We start from the raw sequence: 20,645 nt of genomic DNA on the forward strand, positions 1-20,645 counted from the left end.
CATGGAAGAGAAGCTATGACAAACCTAGACAGCATATTTAAAAGCAGAGACATCACTTTGCTGACAAAGGTCCATATAGTCAAAAAGCTATGGTTTTCCAGTAGTCATGTATGGATGTGAGAGTTGAATCCTAAAGAAGGCTGAGCACCAAAGAATTGATGCTTTTGAACTATGGTGCTGGAGAAGACTCTTGAGAGTTCCTTGGACAGCAAGAGCAAACCAATTAATCCTAAAGGAAATCAACCCTGAATATTCATTGGAAGGACTGATGCTGAAGCTGAAACTCCAATACTCTGGCCACCTGATGCAAAGAACTGACTCACTGGAAAAGACCTTGATGCTGGGAAAGATTGAAGGCGGGAGAAGAAGGGGACAACAGAGGATGAGATGCTTGGATGGCATCACCGACTCAATGGACATGAGTTTGAGCAAACTCCAGGTGATAGTCAAGGACAGGGAAGCCTGGCGTGCTGCAGTCCAAGAGATTGCAAAGAGTCAGACATGACTTAGCCAGCAAACAACAACAATAATTAAGACTGGTTCACGTTGATGTATGGCAGAGACCAACACAACACTATGAAGCAATTATCCACCAACGGAAAAGAATATGTTATATAAGTCTTAAGTGAGTAAAGAAAAATGTATAACTTTTAGTATTAATTATTAAAGGCTTTCAAGTGAAAAAAGAATGAATGATGCCCCACAGTAGATTGTTGTAGCCTCAGTGCTGTGGTCACACCCATTAAGGTTTCCATACTCAAAATTATTGAAACTACTGACTCTGTCCAAGCAAATGGTAGATATTTTTCTGTAACAGATTTGACTAATACATTCTGTTCAGTCTCTATTTCAAAAGTCTCTCAACTGTAGTTTGCCTTCACCTCCTAAGGTACATGATACACCTTTACCTGGTTATCTATGGAGCACATTAACAGTCTTGCCATTGCACACAATCTTTGCAAACAGATATGGCTTTATACTCCTGACATCCTCCTCTGAGGCTATTCACTGCTGCTGCTGCTGCTGCTAAGTTGCTTCAGTCGTGTCCGACTCTGTGCGACCCCACAGATGGCAGGCCACTAGGCTCCTCTGTCCCTGGGATTCTCCAGGCAAGAACACTGGAGTGGGTTGCCATTTCCTTCTCCAATGCATGAAAGTGAAAAGTGAAAGAGAAGTGGCTCAGTCGTGTCCGACTCTTCATGACCCCATGGACTGCAGCCTACCAGGCTCCTCCGTCCATGGATTTTCCAGGCAAGAGTACTGGAGTGGGGTGCCATTGCCTTCTCTGAGGCTATTCACTAGGCACATTGATTCAGGATGAACACAATCACATAGGGAGCTCAAAAAGGGGGCTAGGCCATTGCCTCACAAACAGTGCAAGACCCCACTACCTCTGTAAATTCCTGAAAATTATTTGGTAAACAGAGGACCCCTCCATACCTGACACTGTCAAGAAATAGTTATGAATTCTCAACTTCCACAGTATTAAAACAAGCCCAGTATCTTTTAGGCCTTTTGGGTTCTGGCGGTTACATACTCCTTATTTACAATTTTTCCTTTAGCCCATTTATGCAATTATTTGCAAATCAGCCCACCTTGAATGGAGCCCCTTCCAACAAAGGCTCTAGATTCTGTCAAAATTGCAATACAACAGCCACTCTCATTAGTGCCCTCCGGCTAGACTCCTTTCACAAATAGAAGCTTTAGCAACCTTCTCTCATGCCTCCTGGCTCCTCTGTCCATGGGATTTCCCAGACAAGAATACTGGAGTGGTTTGCCATTTCTTTTTCCAAGGGATCTTCCCTACCCAAGGATCAAACCCGTGTCTCCTGATTGGCAGATGGATTCTTTACTGCTGAGCCACCTGGGAAGCCCTCAGGCCACCATAGAGTGCCATAATCAACTTCAATTAAATCAAGTGTCGTACACTTTTGTCATCACTCAAACATTGGGGTGAATTATCATGAAGAATCTGACTTTGCTTTTTGATGTTTGACTGCAGACAGTTTTTAGACCTCAACCCTCACTCTCCCGTTGTACCCCCTTATCAGGGAAAGCTAAGAAGAAAGCCTCAGTGCTTTCTCCCTTCATGATGGCAAGAGTTTCAAACCACAAGCCCCCACCTACACACAGGAGCTGTCACCACAGTCCCAACTCTAACTACAACCAAAATCCCCAGTCAGTCTTTCTTTGCTCTCTCAAGCCATTTTCAGACCAAATTGGGAGGTCTGGCTGTTCTCCCCAGAAAGCTCCTTAATAGAATAAACATTTTCAAACCCTCTTACTGTGCATGTGATGTCATCAGTCTGGACATCTGGACCAAATCTGGGACGGAGGCTCATCCTACATGATGGTCACAACATATGTCTGCCATGTCTCCCCTCCTGGTCTCAAGGTAACTGCTGCAGCTGCAAACAACACAACCCCATACTGGCATCCTAAGGATGAGGGCTCGTGGTAAAAGGTTTTCACTTTATTGGTCCTATATCTAATCGCAAAGGAAAATCTTTCCCTGAAACTCCCAGCGAATTTCCTGATATATCTCACCGACTAGCACAGGGTTACATGTCCACCCCTAAGTCAATCACAAGACCCTGCCCAGGGTTCATACGCCACTGACTAAGCAATGTAGAGGTTCTGTTAGCAAGGAAGAAAGTAGGGTTTGCTGTCCTAGGAATGTTGATACTGTCCATTTTCAGATATGTAGAATTTTTGCAGATGGGTCAGTGTATTTATAGCACCCCACTCCAGTACACTTGCCTGAAAAATCCCATGGACGGAGGAGCCTGGTAGGCTGTAGTCCATGGAGTCGCTGAGAGTTGGACACGACTCAGTGACTTCACTTTCACTTTTCACTTTCATGCATTGGAGAAGGAAATGGCAACCCACTCCAGTGTTCTTGCCTGGAGAATCCCAGGGACAGCGGAGCCTGGTGGGCTGCCATCTATGGGGTCGCACAGAGTCGGACATGACTGAAGCAACTTAGCAGCAGTATATTTATACAATATTAACTTGCACACTATTTTTCTGATTGGCTATTAGCTTTATCAACTTCACAAAATGAACTGGGGAGCTGCCCATCTTTTTCTATGGTGTGGAATATATATCTTTAACTTATAATATGCATCTTTAATACACTTTTAAGAGTTATTATACTCCTTCATATATAATACAAGAATCTCACAACAAGGAATTATTCTTGGATATGAACCAAAAGTAACATATAAATGTTGGTCCAATCTCTTTGCAGCTATATTTATAAATGAGATGGGTCAATAGTATTCCTTTTGGTACTATATTTTTGTCATCAGAATTTATATGATAATGGCTATGCAAAATGATCTGGGGAGTTTTCCATATTTTTCTATGGTTGAAATGGCATACATCATAATTACCTGGTGTTAAAGGTTAAATAGGAATTACCACAGAATCATTTTTGTGCTTTTAATAACTGACTATTCTATAACTGTGTATTTATAAATTGGAGTGCCCTGAGACTCAGTCCTCTATTTTCTGTTCTCCTCTCTCCCTAGGAGATCTCATTCAAGTCCTTGGTTGTTAAGTACCAAACCTGTATATCCCAGAAGGCCTGCTTGATATCTCTAGTCTGGTCACTAAAAGACATCACAAACCACATCTCCGAAACAGTTGCTCAAACTTAAAAACTAGGGGTCATCCTTGTCTCCTTTTTTTCCTCTTAATCTTTACAACCCCCATCCAAACAATCTATAACATCTCTCAATTTTACTTTCAAAAAGTGACTCTATATGTGTTCAATAGCTACATGTTAAGGGAAGAAAAATGTATGGATCTTAAGTTTAAGAGAGATGTCTAGGCTGGGAATACTTTGACTTGTGGTGGATGGAAGCAGAATTCTCAATTATAGAGAGGCTTCCCTGGTGGTCCAGTGGTTAAGACTGTGCACTTCCACTGCAGGTGATGTGGATTTGATCTCTGGTCAGAGAACTAAGATCCCACATAAGATCCCATATGCTGCACAGTGTGGCCAAAAATAATAATAAAATAAAATAAATTTATAAAAATAAAATTGTGTGATTGGGCCAAGATGGCAGAGAAGAAAGACCCTGAGCTCATCTCCTCTCACAGGCACATCAAAATTACAATGATTTACAGCACACCTATCAATGAAAAAGCCCAGAACCTACAAGAAAAGATAATCTACAACTAAAGATATAAATAAGAAATCACAACAAGAGGGGTATGAAGGGTGGAATCCAATATAGTCAAGTCTCATCCCCCCAAGTGGTGACCCACAAAAGGGAGAATAATTATGACTGCAAAGGTTCTCCCCAAGGAGTGAGAGGTCTGAGCCCAACATTGGACTCCCCAGTCCAGGGGTCCTGCATGGGGAAAGATGATCCCCTAGAAGGTTTGGCTTTGAAGGCCAGCTGCGCTCAATTTCCAAAGATGAAGAGGACTGGAGAAAATGGACTCCACTCTTAAAGTGTGCACCCAAATCTTATATGCTCCAGGACCCAGGGCAGAAGCACTAATTTGAAAGGAGCCTTGGTCAGACCTACCTGCTGATAGAGAATCTCCTGGAGAGACAAGAGGCAACTATATCTCACCCTGGGGACACAGACACTGGTGGCAGCCATCTCCGAGAGCTCTTTCTACCATGTGGACGCTGGTGCTGGCAAGCACCATTTTGGAATCCTCTGTCTAGCTTATTAGCCTCGGGACCCAGCCCCACTCATGCCCAACAGCCTGTAGGCATCAGTACTGGGATACCTCTGGCCAAGCAACTAACTGTGAGGGGGCACTGGCCAAGCAACTAACTGTGAGGGGGCACAGCCCTATGCACTAGCAGACAGGTTGCCTTAAGATCCTCTGAGCCCACAGCCACCCTTAGACTAGGCCCTGCCCATGAGAGGGCCCAGAAGAAGGCCCCACACACCAGTGCACGTGTAATAGATCAGGGACCATCAGGTTCCTGTGGCCAGAGATCCTGGGACACAGGTCTACCCAACAGTGGGCAGACACCAGCCCCAGAACCCCAGACCCTGCCCAGCAAGAGGCCACTAGCTCCATGAAAATCACAGCCCCTCCAACCTATGTACCCAAGTCACTCACCAGCAGGCCAGCTCCAGCCCTAGTACTAGATGGGTCCAGGCCCTGCCCACCAGCAAGCCTCCTCTAGCCTCAAGACAAGCCTCACTCCCCACAGGTGAACACTAGCCCCAGGAAAACCATAGGCCTGAAGGCTACAGACCCAGATCAATCACCAGCACGACAGAACCAGCACTAGGACCGACTGGGCCCTGGTCCCACCCATAAGCAGGTCAATATAAGCTTCAAGACACTGGGTCTTGCTGCCAGCTGTGTCAGGAACCAATTCTGGGACCCCCCCTCCCCCCCTGCAAGGCCCTGTAGAGAGATCCCAGGACCTGGCTTTACCTACCAGCAGGCTGGCACTAGCTCTAGCTAGTAAATAAATGGGACTCTGTGTGACCCCACAGGCGGCAGCCCACCAGGCTCCCCCGTCCCTGGGATTCTCCAGGCAAGAACACTGGAGTGGGTTGCCATTTCCTTCTCCAATGCATGAAAGTGAAAAGTGAAAGAGAAGTGGCTCAGTCGTGTCCGACTCTTCATGACCCCATGGACTGCAGCCTACCAGGCTCCTCCATCCATGGGATTTTCCAGGCAAGAATACTGGAGTGGGGTGCCATTGCCTTCTCCAAATGGGACCTAATTAAACTTAAAAACTTTTGTACAGCAAAGGAAATCACTGACAAAATCAAAAGACAGGCTACTGAATGGGAGAAAATATTTGCAAATGATATGATCAATAGGGGTTAATATCCAAAATATATAAATAGCTCATATAACTCAACAGCAAAAAACAACCCATTCAAAAAATAGGCAGAAGACCTAAATAGTTTCTCCAGAGAAGATATATAGGTGGCCAACAGACCCATGAAAGGATGCTCAACGGTGCTCATCATCAGAGAAATGTAAATCAAAACAATGAGCTACCACCTCACACCTGTCCGAATGGCCTTTGTCAAAAAGGCCACAAACAACAAGTATTGGTGAGAATGTGGAGAAAAGGGAACCGCAGTACACTGTTAGTAGGAATGTAAATTGCTGCAGCTACTATGGAAAATAGTATGGAGGTTGCTCCAAAAACTAAAAATTGAACTACCAAACGATTCAGCAATTCCATTCCTTGGTATATATCCAAAGAAAATGAAAACACTAATTCAAAAATTCACACGCACCTCAGTGTTCATAGCAGCATTACCTACAATTATTTACAATAGGAAAGATATGGAAGCAACCTAAGTGTCCATCAACAGACAAACTGATAAAGAAGATCTGAGGTACACACACACACACATACACAAATGGAATACTACACAGCCATAAGAAAGAATGAAATTTTGTCATCTGCAACAACGTAGGTGGACCTGGAGGGCAGTATGCTTAGTAAAATAAGTCAGAGAAAGTAAAATACTGTATATTATCATTTATATCTAAAAAATCTGAAAACTAAGGCAAACTAGTGAATATAACAAAAAAGAAATAGAGTCACAGATATAGACAACAAACTAGTGATTACCAGTGGTGAGAGGGAAGGGGGAAAGGCAAGATAGGAGTAGGGGATTAAGAGGTACCAACTATTATGTATAAAATAAATAAGCTACAAGGATATATTTATTGTATAGCACAGGGAACATAGCCAATATTTTATAACCATAAATGGAATATAATCTATAAAAATGTTGAAGCACTGTTATATACCTGAAACTAATATTATAAATCAACTCTCTCTCTACATATACGTGCATATATATAACCAGACAGGATCTGGGGCTGCGACTGGGCATAGACTGTTAAAACTATCACCCCACCATTACCACTATTATGACTTCTATTAGTAGCAATTATGTAATCATTGCAATAAGAATTAACATATTCTAAACATTTTAATCTTTACAACCTTATAAGGTAGCTCCTACCTATATTCCCATTTTACAGCTGATGGGGTTGAAGTCCTGAGAAAATAAAATAACAATATAGGAGTGAATAAGCTCATTCAAGGAGAACATACAGAATGAAGAGGAGGGGTCTGAAGACAAAACTGGGAAAAGACTAACTTTGGAGCCATGGGCAGAGAAGAACAAACAGTCGAAAGAAACAGAAAGATAAGCCAGAAGGACAGGAGGAGCATCAGAAAAATTTGATGTCACAGAAAGCAAGACAGGATAGAGTGAGTGTCAAGGAGGGAATGGTCAAAAGAATCAAAGCCTGCTGCTGCTGCTAAGTCGCTTCAGTCGTGTCCAACTCTGTGCGACCCCAGAGACAGCAGCCCACCAGGCTCCCCTGTCCCTGGGACTCTCCAGGCAAGAACACTGGAGTGGGTTGCCATTTCCTTCTCCACTGCATGAAAGTGAAAAGTGAAAGTGAGGTCGCTCAGTCGTGTCCGACTCTTCACGACCCCATGGACTGTAGCCTACCAGGCTTTTCCGTCCATGGGATTTTCCAGGCAAGAGTACTGGAGTGGGATGCCATTACCTTCTCCGGAATCAAAGCCTACTGAAAAAAAAAATCATATAAAAACTATCAAAGTATCCACTTGCTTTTGTAGTGAGATAGTGACTACTGGTGACCTTATCAGAGATTTTTCACTCAAGTTTTTGTAGGGTGAAAACCAAAGTGCAGCAGGTTGAGCGGTAAAGGGAGCACAGTGAAGTGGACCTAGTATAGACTATTCTAATGAGAAGAAAGTCCAGGACATAGGTTAGAGGGAGGAAACTATTCCAAGCACACAGGGAACCTGAACAGGCTTGCTGTCTGGGAGAAAAATACCCAGTAGCACAGGGGTGGTTCAGCCTGGCTGAGATGCAGGAAATAGGGGGGTGGGGTGGGGGGAGGGGTGGGAAGACGTAATGAAGTCCCTGAGAAAAAGGAATAGGAGGAACTGGGATCTAGAGCTTGAAGATAGGGTTCAGCAAGGAAAACCAAGGGGCTTCATGGCTCAACCACTTGATTTTCTTGACTAGCCGAACTCCAAGGCTGTCTGCTTTAGGATCAGGGAAGAGTATAGACAGCTTGAAACCATATAGAAAATGTGAGATAGCGGCTGACGTAAAGCGAGAGGGCGCTGAACCAAAAGACCCCACCCCAACCCCAACCCCAACCCCCGACCCCCGCGCCCGGCCCACTCAACTGACTCCCAGATTCGAAATTCTTCAGTATCCGGGTGCTTCAGAATCTCTTGGGAATGCAAATTCACTGTGCGGCACACTGCAGTTACTAGCCAGCCCGCCCTGTAGGGGGCGATGTGCCAAGGAAAGTGTGTCCACGATGGATCCAGGAGCAGGCGCCCCACTTCCCGTCATACAGGGGGCGCCATGCCGAGGACGGGAGCTCCCACCATGCCTTGCAGCCTCACTCGAAGCCCACAGCTCTGATGCGTCACGTGGTGTGAGGAGCCGGTAACCCCACTCTTTGTTAGGGGACTCTTGGGTGTGAGGGAAGGAGGCGAAAGAGGAGGCCAGGACTGAGCTAGGGCTGAAAGACTGAGTGAGGAGCTGAGAGGCGCATCGGTTTAGCGGCCCTCGCCCACCAGAGCTGCTGCGTCTCCGCAGACTAGGCCGCGGAGGTCATGGCCTTAGACGGCGAAGATCCCAGAAGCGGTTTTCGCCACAGCGACGTAGTTACGTTCATCAACCAAGAAGTACTCAGAAACGGCGGCGGCCCAGATTTCTACATGACCTACCGCTCGCGGCCCTGGAATGAGATCGAGGACGAGCTGCAGTCCGTCTTGGCCGACCTGAATATGCCTCGCAACCTCAAGAGGGCCTGTGCCTGGAGCGCACTGGCCTTGAGCGTGCGGGTGGCCACGAGGCAGCGACAGCAACAGGCCCGCCGCGTCCAGCGGCTGCAGGAGCAGGTGGAGGAGCGTGAGACGGCCACCTGGGCCCTGGCCTCGCAGCTGCAGCGTCTGCGCGAGGAGCATAAGCAGATGATCATGCAGTTGCGCCGCACGCGCCAAGACCTGCAACAGGCGCTGAGCGAGCGCGAGGCCCTGCGCAGGCAGCTGCTGCAGGCCGAGAGGCAGTCCCAGGCGGTCGTAGTCAGCTCTCGATCCCCGCAGCTCCGGGCTGACACGTGGCCCCTGACCGCTGAGGAGCGCAACAAGTTGCTGGTCGCGACCTCGCAGCGCAGACAGCTGGAGGCCCAGAGGGAGGAGGCGCAGAATGCTTCGGCAGGCGGTGTGCAGTACGAGCAAGAAGCCCAGGATCCCTGGGCCCAGGTTTTTCAACCCCCAGCCCCCGTGCCATGCCCCGGGCACATGCCATACCCCATGCCCTTCCCATACCCACCGCCTCCCCCACCTAGGGTACTCTCAGAAGCCGAAGGAGCCGCCGCTGCAGCAGCAGCATACCCGCCCCCCCAGATGCCTGCTGGGGTGATGTGTGCACCTGCTTTGTGGCCTGTAGTTGTGTCCCAGGAAGAGGTAGCCCTGCCGTGGGACCAGAGGATCGAAGGCCAAGGGGAAGGTCCCCACTTCGGAGGCCCTGTGGGGTACTTCCAAGATGACTCAATGAATCAACAACCTCAGGATCAGATGCCCAGGACTCCAGATGGTAAGAAAGCCTTTAAACCCTAGGAAGAGGGATCCTCAGGAGGAGGGATTGGGACTGCCTAAAGTACAGAATGGGATTAACTTTTCCTGATGTTTGGCTTGCGATGAATGCAAAAAAATCTAGATACTAACTGAAGTGGGAAGTCTTGCCCCAAAGAAGCTCCTCACTGAATTCAGGGATGTAGAAAAAGAATGGAGACATATTCTAAAGAGAAATCAATTTCTGGAGGTCCCCTTCTGATCAAAAACTTTTATTTACATCATAGAAAATTTGAAAATCCATCAAACAAAAATTTTCATTATCCTACCAATGAGCCATAACCATTTTAACACAACATGATTCTACATATGGATCTCTTCCCCTACTTTCATATTATACATGTATACGTGTGTATATGTGTATTGTTTCAAAGAAAGATGAGGTTCTAATGAATATGTTAATTTTTAAAGGAAAATTTCTCCAATGGCATTTAAATTCACAGGTGGTGGACTGTTGATGGCTGCTACTGATCGGTTGACACCTTAAGGTATATGGGCTGATGTGATTAAACATTATTTTTCTCCTTCCTGTATTCTTCTTAGCCCCTCTCCCCCATGATACCAGGTCTTTGGCTGAGAATAACAGTGCTTTTAGAACATGATACATTTTATTCTAGGAACACTGCTTTTCCTTGAGAATACTATCGTTATGCTGTATACTGCAGCCATGTTCATATTTGTTCCTGGATTTGTTTTTTTGTTTTGTTTTGTTTTTTTTCCTTGATTTGTTTTTATAACATTCATTGGTTTGGGCCTGTTCTTTGTGTCTCTAAACTCCAGGATCTTCATCTGAGGCTGAAGGAAGTCCAGCTCCGTATGTGTGAATCACCACGAAATGCCCTTCCAGCTCTCAGCAGCCTTTGCCTCAGTGAGATGTCAGCTGGGTGGAGCAGAAAAAAAGAATGAAGAATCAGAGGAAAGAAGACATTCTGACACACATCTTGTAACAAGGGAGGGCAGACAAGATTTTGTTAAGCTTAATGCATCTGTTGAGGAAAAGGGAATGACAAAGTTTCAAAGAGGGGTGGGAATGTAGTATTAAATTTTAGGGATTTAGCAAGTTTGTCAAATTGCATTCATTAATTCATTGAACAAGCAGTTTTTGTCAGCATGTACTAGGAATTACTACTGTATGTTGTTATCTGGTGCACACATTTTAATTCAATTGGATGAAAGAGGCTACATGACAGGAGAGAGCCTAATTTGGCATACCAATTATACCAGGTATGACTTCTTTGCCTTACATATAGTGTGGCTTTTAAGTAAATCCAATTGAAATAAAGTCAAGATTTATTTCTACAGTTCTGGGAGCAAAATCAGACTTTCATGGAAGAATCTGAATGACTGAACTGCTCATCACATTAATCCCAGTGGAAATAAATGAGCAGGGGCATATATTGGGAATGTAGCCTCACAAAAGTACAAGCAGGACTTTTCTCATACTCCTGCTGATTCCCCCCTGAGAAGGGCAACTTTTCCTAGTTTTCTGAAAGACCACTGGGTTGTCTTGCTACACACTCAAGCCCTCCGCCTCAGGCTTCTCCCATCCCAAGCCCTTCTTCAGTCAAGAGTAGATGAAGAATAACATGTATTTTCTAGGACAGGCATTGTGCTATGAATTGTGCTTTCTTGAACTAGATTAAAAATAGAACTGGACTGGGTTAGGCACTCTTGAGAATGCCCCTGGGCCTTTCTCTTCCACTTGGTGTCTTCAGGCACTCTGCTCCTCTGAGGCAGCTGCTGCAAGCCAGGGGGAGCCAGGGTCCGCCCAGGGGCTGGAAGTCAGTTCAGGCTCCAGTCTGAATAAGAGGTGTCCTCAAGTTTCCCCAGGAGATTACAGCTCACCAGGATCAGCATTTGTCAGAGGTGTTCTGCTTCTAACTAGTAATAGAGTATTCACTTACCTGCTGTGTCTTCTGTGTTGTGTGTACTGAGGGGCAGGTTTGCTCAGAAGTGGTTTAAATCTGCCTCTTCGCTCCATCCCACTGAGGTGACTAGAGAATGCCATCTCATTCGCTATTGAAGGGCCCCTGCTCTTCCTGCGGGTTACTCAAGAACTGGGGGGAGGGACTTCCGTGGGGTCTTCAGTCCATTGTAATTGTCCCTGCTCCCCTCACTGTCCATTTCCTTGAAGGTGGGCTTCTCTGCTACTCTTGGGCCCATGGGGCACGAGAGGAGAGGTGAGGTGAGGTGAGGAGGGGGCTTCTGCGGAGGCTGGGATGTGTCCAGCTTCCCTGTCTGCACCAAGAAGCCATTTCCTTGAGGCCCTGTCTCCCAGAAGTGCCTTGAGCAGAAATTTATGCCCTGCAGGGCCCTCTCCCCTCCCTCCTATGCACAATCCCATCAAGGTGCTCAGGATTCTGGAGAAGAGCCAGGTTTAGCCAGTTGGCTAATGTGGCAAATGTTTCCAGAGGCAAAAGGGGTGGAGTCTGGCTCCCTGCTTGGTGTAGAGACACATAGGGCAGAGAAAAGACATGAAGCTGCCCCACCAGCATCCTCGCTCCCAGGGTCCTGATGACTGGGAGGCCTTGGTTATTTGGGAAGGTGCTGGGGAGGAAGGGGACCGTCGAGGGCATCATCACAAAGCTAAGTTTTCTGGGTTGGAGGCTGGTTTTGTGATACACTAGTGTATGCTGATTACTCCCTGGAATTCTGGGAGGACAGGGCACAGATGAGATGGGAATACTGTAGTACATTTTAATCTGGCGGTTCTCAATGTATGGCTTGTGAACTAGCAGCATCAGGATCAACTGGGAACTTAATCACAAATGCAAATTCTTAAGCTCTACATCAGACCTCCTGACTCCAGAAGTTGTGGGGGGTAGGGTCTAACAGGTGTTTCTGGTGCTTACTAAAGTTTGAGTACCTTTGTTTGTACCCATAGTGTAATGGGAACAAATCACCCTGGATCTCATTATGGCTGGCTCACTTAAGGCTCCACAACACACTGATGTCCATTGGAATGTCTGTAGAACTGTAAGAAACCAGACTCTCCAGGTACAACTCTTCTGTAGCTCAATATAATCACCTAATGTTTCAGGGCTGACTTTTTTCTATAGCAACCTGCATGAATCTTTGGCCAGAATCATTAAGGTTGGCTGTGCCCAAGCTGGACACATGCAGGTAAAGGCACTAAGTTGTTTAAGAGCCTGGGTGACTGGGCTCATACACCTGCTCTACCAATTACTAGCTGTGTAACCTAAAACAAGCTACTGAATTTCTCTGATCCCCAAAAAGTGTCAGCTCCCTTCCCCCACCATTAGGATCTCTGTGATGATGGGGTAATGGGTATAAAGGGTGCCCATGGTGTGACTTCTCATACCACAGAGTGGCCACCATGTGACACTGTATGGCTATTCTCATTGGTGACAGCTCTGTAAAGTATAGGTATAATAGATGCCTCTGTTAATAGTTCTTCAAGGAGGATATTTTACTCCCATTTTAACAAATGTGGCAACTCAGTAAGTTACCCAAAGTCATTTAGTTGGGAGTTGGTCAAGCGTGGGTTCTAACCCCAGTCGTCTGGCACTGAACTCCATGCCCTTTCTGCTATATCAGAACCTCAACCTTGTACCCTTACCAGTTACTAGCAGTTAACAGGGTCTGTCAATACCTTGCTGGATGTATCTGACTATAATGGAAGGACTCTGAATCGTAGAGCCAGTCTGGTGGAGAGGGAAGTGAGTGGAGGTGCCCAAAGAGTCAGGGTTGGTTGTTGTGGAGTGTTGATGCTACAAAAGAAGGTGCTGGAAGGAGTGTGGACATGGCTTCTAGGGGTGTCAGCCTGCTGAAAATTACAGGGAGAGTGATGCAGAAAGCGGAGCAGCATAGGGTGGCTGCTACGCTCCCCACTCCACCTCCACAGAGCCCCTTGCCATGAACACTTCCACTCCCATTTGTTGCATACAGCTGCAGAAATAGTGGCTCCAAGCTGACCCTTCCTCCGGGGGCCTCTGCAGGCAGCGAGTGTAGGGATGGGGAGAAGCCCCGCTCAGGTGTCGCTGCTGCTGCTAAGTCGCTTCAGTCGTGTCCAACTCTGTGCGACCCCAGAGATGGCAGCCCACCAGGCTCCCCCGTCCCTGGGATTCTCCAGGCAAGAACACTGGAGTGGGTTGCCATTTCCTTCTCCAATGCGTGAAACGTGAAAGTGAAGTCGCTCAGTCATGTCTGACTCTTGCGACCCCATGGACTGCAGCCCACCAGGCTCCCCCATCCATGGGATTCTCCAGGCAAGAGTACTGGAGTGGGCTGCCATCGCCTTCTCCGTCAGGTGGTGCAGGAGGCAACAAAAGACCGCTCCATGATAGGTGTGCTGCACCCTTGTTACAGGTGAGAGCTGTACCCAGTGCATGGCAAATGCCAGCTAGCCAGACTAGCGAGCAATGTTCAAGTTTCCTCTAATAAGAACAAGTTTCAAATGAGGGCAGAGCCCTGATATCTGGCAGGAGTGGAGGCTTTGTTCTCTCACCGAGTCAACCCTTATTTATGAGCAAGATGCAAGAGAGAACCAAGGAGATTCATAACTCACTCTCTTGGGAAATTATTTTCCTGAGGTCTTTTCTGACTGTCAAAGTAAACTGGATTCACCACAACAGAAGAAGGAAAAGCAATTGAAACCACGTACAATCCCCAAACCTGGAGGTAACTACTGTTTATAATGTATTTACTTTACATACACACACACTTAAGAGTATTGAGAACCACATATTTATATACACCAAGACACAATATGGTACCTATGTTTTTTGAAGCCTCCTCAACTGTAAAAGTAGTGACTCAAATTTGGATCCCTTCTTGGTGGGCTCTGTACCCCACATGCAGAAGATACAGGAATTGACAGAAGCACTTTTTGGGTGGCAGAGCAGTTACAGATACATAGAGATTTATTTACCAAAACAGATTAATTCAGTACATATTCCTTTCCTGCATCTATTTCTCACTTAGCAGTAGGGCACATTGTCTCATATCTGAATTATCTGAGAATGTAACTTTAAACGGTCATGTAAAATGCTGTCATGTCAGCGTTTCAATTTATTGTACTTAAGGAGTTCTCACTGGGCATTTAGATTGTTTTCAAATTTTCATTTCACTCTCAACAATATTAGTGTGCAGAGTCTTCTGTACCATGCCCAAGAATAAATATGAATGTGAAAGTCGCTCAGTCATGTCCGACTCTTTGCGACCCCATGGACTATACCATCCCTGGAATTCTTCAGATCAGAATACTGGAGTGGGTAGCCTTTCCCTTCTCCAGGGGATCTTCCTGAACCAGGGATCAAACCTAGGTCTTCCACATTGCAGGTATTCTTTACCAGCTGAGCCGCCAAGGAAGCCCTGGAGTACTGGAGAGGGTAGCCTGTCCCTTCTCCATCTTCCCAATGGGTCTCCTGCACTGCAGGTGGATTCTTTACCAGCTGAGCTACAAGAAGAAAACCTAATAGTAAATATAATCATTTAAAAAATCTTAACCAGTTTGAAAGATCTTAGTTTGACTTGCATTTCTTTGCTTACATAGAAAGATGGAGTATTTTTTGAAATTACTTATCCATTCGTATTTCTTCTGTCATGATTTATTCATGTCCTAAGTGTACGCATGGAATACTCACCTTGCTTTTATTTGATAGTAAGGATATTAACCTAACCCTATGTCATAATTAGGATGCCAAGTATTTTCCCTTGTTTGTAGATCATTTTTAAATTTGTGTGTGGTGGCAATTTGACATAAGTATTGGTACTTATGAGGTAGGTCTCAATGTATTTTTCCCCCAAATAATCAACCTAGTAGCTCAGTATCATTTTTCAATGTTCCAGTCTTTCCCCACTGATCTGAAAGGACCATCTTTATCAAATACCAAATACAGTGTGTGTATATGTTGTCCATTGAATTGTTGGTCTGTTATTATATCCATCTAACACTTGATCTGAGCTTTATAACACATCTTAATAAATGCAGTAAAGTTATCACTCATTTTTTTCTAAATTTTCTTAGTAGTTATCACCTGTTACATTCTCAGTTGAAGCTTTATAATTTAACTCTATTCCTGAGTCTCAAATGTACTTCTTCCACTGGATTCTGTGAGACTTATACAATCACTTCGTAATTCATTGCTCTTTTTATAACCTAGTTTGAATAGATTTCTACTCCTTAAGGCTTTATCTCAGCCCTATTCTCTCTTCTGCCTGTCCTAGTAGCTCAGACGGTAAAGCGTCTGCCTACAATGTGGGAGACCCGGGTTCGATCTCTGGGTCGGAAAGATCCCCTGGAGAAGGAAATGGCAACCCACTCCAGTATTCTTGCCTGGAAAATCCCATGGACCGAGGAGCCTGGTAGGCTACAGTCCATGGGGTTGCAAAGTCAGACACGACTAAGCGACTTCACTTTCACTTTTCATTCTCTCTTCACTTCCTCTTTCCATGATCTTGTCTAAACATGTGACATCTTTCATCTTTAGCAAAAAGATTCCAACCTATATGATTTTTTAAAAGCTCATGTTTATGTGAGCTTACTTTGTAAATTTGGTGGCATTCTTAATTCCCTTTAAAATCCTACAAGATAGTAAGTAGAAGACAGTACCATCTCCATCTTACAAATGGAGAAACCTTAGCTTAGAGAGGTTGAATGACTTGTCCAAGTTACTTATCACCCTGTTGTGTGTCAAGAACAAGGATGCAAATTCTTTTCTGATATACCTGCCATGCTATGCTATGTAGCATTTAAAAAGAAGGAAACATGAATATTAAATACTGTCTGCTTTAAAATGGAAAATCACAGCCGCCAGACTTGTTTTTGGAATTGAAGATGACACAAGAAGCAGTATGTCATACTGAGGGGAAGTTGTAATGGTAGCATGCGTACGGCTTGGCTCTGAATCCCAGATGCATTCAGTGGATTAATGGTAGGTGTTATAATGCAGGAGTAGTACTCTCTACAGTGCCTGATGCATATCAACTCTAAGATGTACATTTTTTTCACATTTTTTAAAACAGTAGGCCTCTCACAGTTTAAGGAGTATTTATCTTACAACCGATAGCATCTTAGATTTGAGTAAAACAGGCATTAAGGAGTTAGTGTTTAGTTATTACTACAAAAAATGACCACTTATCCATCAGCAAATATTTATTCAGTGTGAACCGTGTGTCAGGCACTAGAGACTGGAACAGCCTAGTAAACATTGCAGATTCCTGCTTTCATGAAGTTTACCTTCTAGTGGGAAGCATACATGAAATACAGATTAGCAAGTAAAATAAATAGTATGTCAAATGGTAACGGGTGGAAGTAATCTAAGTGAAATAGACTAAAGGGGATGGGAAGTGGTGTAGGGGGGAACACTGGAGTTATAGAGTGGTCAAGGAATGCTTCCCTGACTAGGTGACATTTGAAGAGACCTAAATGGGACTAGAGGATGAACCGTGAGGATAGCTAGGGGATCTTTCCAGGCAGAAGGTGGAGCAAACACAAGGGCCTCGAAGGGAAGACACCCTGAGAGTCTCTGAGAAGTAGCAAGAGGGCCAGTATGGCTGGAGAGGAGGGAGTACAGGAGAGCAGATAAGGTGGGAGCGGAAGAGTTGCACACTATGGCTGGAAAATAAGGAGGTGAATAAGGGCTTCCCCGGTGGCCCAGCAGTAAAGAACATGCTTGCAATGCAGAAGACATGGGTTCGATCCCTGATCAGGAAGATCCCCTGGAGAAGGAAATGGCAACCCACTCCAGTATTCTTACCTGGAAAATCCCATGGACAGAGGCACCTGGCAGGCTACAGTCCATGGGGTCACAAGGAACTGGACATGACTGAGCAACCAACAACAAATGTGAATGAGGATTTCTTTAAAAAAATTTGTTTATTTAATTGGAGGCTAATTACAATATTGTGCTGTTTTTTGCCATACATCGACATGAATCAGCCACGGGTATACATGTGTTCCCCCATCCTGAACACCACCCCCCACCTCCCTCTCCACCCCATCCTTCTGGGTTGTCCCAGAGCACCAGCTTTGAGTGCCTTGCTTCATGTATCAAACTTGTACTGGTTCTCTATTTTACCTATGGTTGATACACGTTTCAATGCCCTCTCAGAAAGGCTCTAGATAGTGGGAGGAACTGCATACTGGGGCTCAGAACCACCCAGCAAGGACTGCCAAGTGTCATGGCTACACTGCACTTAAAGTTAAGGGATGGCTGGGGGGTAGGGATGACATTAATTTAGGTAAAGTGAGGAGACAGATCCATTTAGTCTCTTAAACACACTAATGCACGATCAGAATGATTCATGGTGCAGAACAATTTGAGGACAGAATGATAATGATACGTGATCAGAATAACTAGATGAGGCTACTCTGAAAAACAGTGACATTCAGGGCTTAAGATCTCTAACGAGGTGCAGCACAAACTGGCCTTGGTTTGATCTTTCACAATGCACACTGCCACCACATTCACTTTCGCTTCAACTGGGCTGAACTAAAGTTATTTTAAGAATACTGAAGAACATTTATAGGGTGACTTCATGCAGGACAGAAGACTATAGGGGTCAGATTTCTGTAACCATTTAATGTAAGGTATGTTTCTTTTTAATCTATTCTTTCTTAGAAGCCAAGATGCATGGTGGTGAAGAGCACAATCTTTGAAGGCAGACAGAACTGGGTTCAAATGTCAGTTTCATCACTTACTCTTTGTGGGACTTTTGTTAAATAACAGCTCAAACCTCAGTTATCTCTGGAAACTGGGAACGATAGCACTCAATCTCAGAGCTGCTGTGAGGATTAAGTGAATGAAATGTGTGTATAAAGTGCACAGGACTGTAATTGCCCAATAAAACTATAGCTGCATTTTCCTACTAAAAATGAATTGGATGCCAAGATTTTTCCTGTTCACACTCTCTTGAAACAGAGGGACTCAAATTTACACTGCCATCAAAATACAGTAAAAAGACAGTAACAGCAAAGAGAAAGCAAAACATTTCCTTATAATTCTAAAGGCTGTTCTAGCACTTAACAGTATACACACTGAACTTAAAAGAGATGGACCTCCACATTGACTTTTTAGATGGCAACATATATGGAAACACTCTACTTGCTATCTATAAAGTGCTTCTTTCAGAGGTTTTGTGAGGTGCAGAGTTATGAAATATATTCAGCTGAGAGAAGACAGACGACCCCGCCCCCAGTCCCACAAATGCAAGGTAAGGTTATTTTTTTGACTGAATTAAAGCCCATTAAACATTTAACAATCAGAAAATGAAACCCTGTTACTCAGAACTATGGAGAGATGCTAAGTTCAATTCCTTCTCCCACCAAAAATGTCTCTCAAGTAAAAAGGAATGTGTGCCATTTAATCCAGTCATATAACATTTGAGCATTAGACTGGATTATCAGGAATTCAAAAGGAATTTTCAGAAAATGGATAGCTCCTCTTCTGCTCGTCATATCCCTGAGGTGTTTATCTTGCTCAGAATAGAACCAATTTCAACAGTGAATAGTTTATCGAAGCAGACAGATATACATATTAAAAGTACAATTACTATGAAGCTCTTAAATTTGATTTTTATATTTTATTTTCAATATCTTCTTGGAATTTTCATGACCATATAGGTCCCCATATTTGAGATGTCTACATTAAAGGTTCTAATGCCTTAATGACTGCCCTATGTAAATTTGCAGACCTATGAGATTATGTAAGTCCTATTGACAATTCAAGAGACAAAAATTTGAGGAACTCAGTTATACAAACCAATCCAACCTCTAAATACTGAGAACATGGAATAAAAATGAAGTTACCCATAGTAATATAGATTGAATGATCTTTATTGTATTTTAATCCACCGATCTAAAATTCACACATATCAGATGAAACAGGAGTGCCACAGTATGCTTTATTTTGTAGGTATTAATTAGTTCACTATATTGATATATCCAAAACTTTAGGTAGCAGCAAGCATCAGTTCTTCCAAAGAAGCTCAGGTGAAAATAATTCTTTATATTCATGAGTTCAAAGCCCCACTATCTGATCCACTGTTGTACTAACAAAAATGAACTGAGCTCATTCAGTTCATAGATTTGGGGCTTCCTGTATTTTACTGGAATTGAAGCAGTTTTTGTTCTAACCATCTGATAATTTTATATTTTAATTAATCTTAATTCTCAAGAATTAAACATTTGCTAATTATCTAAGATAAAACCATGATACTCTTTGAAGAATTAATGTTAGTCTCCTACTCAACAGGTAGAAAACTTTTAAATGAACCCATACTTCTAAATGTATCTGAATTTTCCAACCCATATACCTGGCAAGGTCACAAGCTGATTTAAATAACCTGGCTTTTAGACAATCATCTCAAAAATATTTATTGAAACAAAGCCACTGTTCTTTATGGTGCCATCACTCTGACTAAATAACAGCTAATCAATTGTTTTCACACATACAAAAAAAACCATTTTAGAAGAAAACATTCTTTATATACTTAGCAAATCGAGGAGAGCTCAAGTCTGCGAGTCAGAACTAGAAAGTTCTAAGGGAAGTGTAGTTGAGCATTCTGACTTTCTACTCCAGTTTGGAATATATGCCTTTGAGGTGCACATGTAAAGACAGTAAAGAAAGATGTTGATGAATTTTTTTTTTTTAATGAAAGTTTCCAGTCCCGATTATTGGCGGAGTTCTGGCATCACTTAATGGCAGCAACACAGTGGAGAGCATCTGCACTGTGCTGAGAGGTAGATGGGGATCTTATCCTTGGATTTAATAAGAAACTTTATTTAAGGTTTAAGCCTAATTTTTTAATCCAAGAAAGTTTTTAAAGCGAAGACAGATCTTTGGAAGATGCTTGTTTTTTAGTTACATGAGAGAAAATAGCTTGATAAAATCAGCATCTGTCTTCATGGGAATCACACGAATCACACGTGTGCAAAGCTGCACACTAGAGAGATACAGCACTGTGCTTCCAAATCACAGGGTGATTCAATAGCCTGGCCAATCAAGCAGACACTGGGAGGAAAGGC

At 44.1% G+C, this 20,645-nt stretch overlaps 2 protein-coding genes across 3 annotated transcripts in view; one reads left to right on the top strand and one right to left on the bottom strand.

Moving 5' to 3' along the window:
- Positions 1–8,574: 8,574 nt before the first annotated feature.
- Positions 8,575–11,558, top strand: LOC138931165 (testis-expressed protein 13D-like). Of its 2 annotated transcripts, XM_070292059.1 has the most exons (3): positions 8,575–9,249; positions 9,370–9,617; positions 10,436–11,558. In XM_070292059.1, exons 1-3 carry the CDS (start codon positions 8,633–8,635, stop codon positions 10,477–10,479), a joined length of 909 nt encoding a protein of 302 aa, XP_070148160.1. In that variant the 5' UTR covers positions 8,575–8,632; the 3' UTR covers positions 10,480–11,558. The 2 variants fall into 2 exon arrangements, with proteins under 2 accessions (XP_070148160.1, XP_070148159.1); XM_070292058.1 differs by having other exon boundaries at positions 8,575–9,617.
- Positions 10,282–20,645, bottom strand: part of LAMP2 (lysosomal associated membrane protein 2) — a 47,558-nt gene continuing 37,194 nt past the window's right edge. Inside the window, exon 9 of the mRNA XM_070292057.1 lies at positions 10,282–10,535. Within this exon, the coding sequence (XP_070148158.1) occupies positions 10,441–10,535 (95 nt within the window). The 3' untranslated portion in view covers positions 10,282–10,440. The remainder of the gene's footprint in view (positions 10,536–20,645) is intronic.

The sequence above is a fragment of the Ovis canadensis genome, chromosome X (assembly GCF_042477335.2).
Source record: "Ovis canadensis isolate MfBH-ARS-UI-01 breed Bighorn chromosome X, ARS-UI_OviCan_v2, whole genome shotgun sequence".
Taxonomy (NCBI): Eukaryota; Metazoa; Chordata; class Mammalia; order Artiodactyla; family Bovidae; genus Ovis; species Ovis canadensis.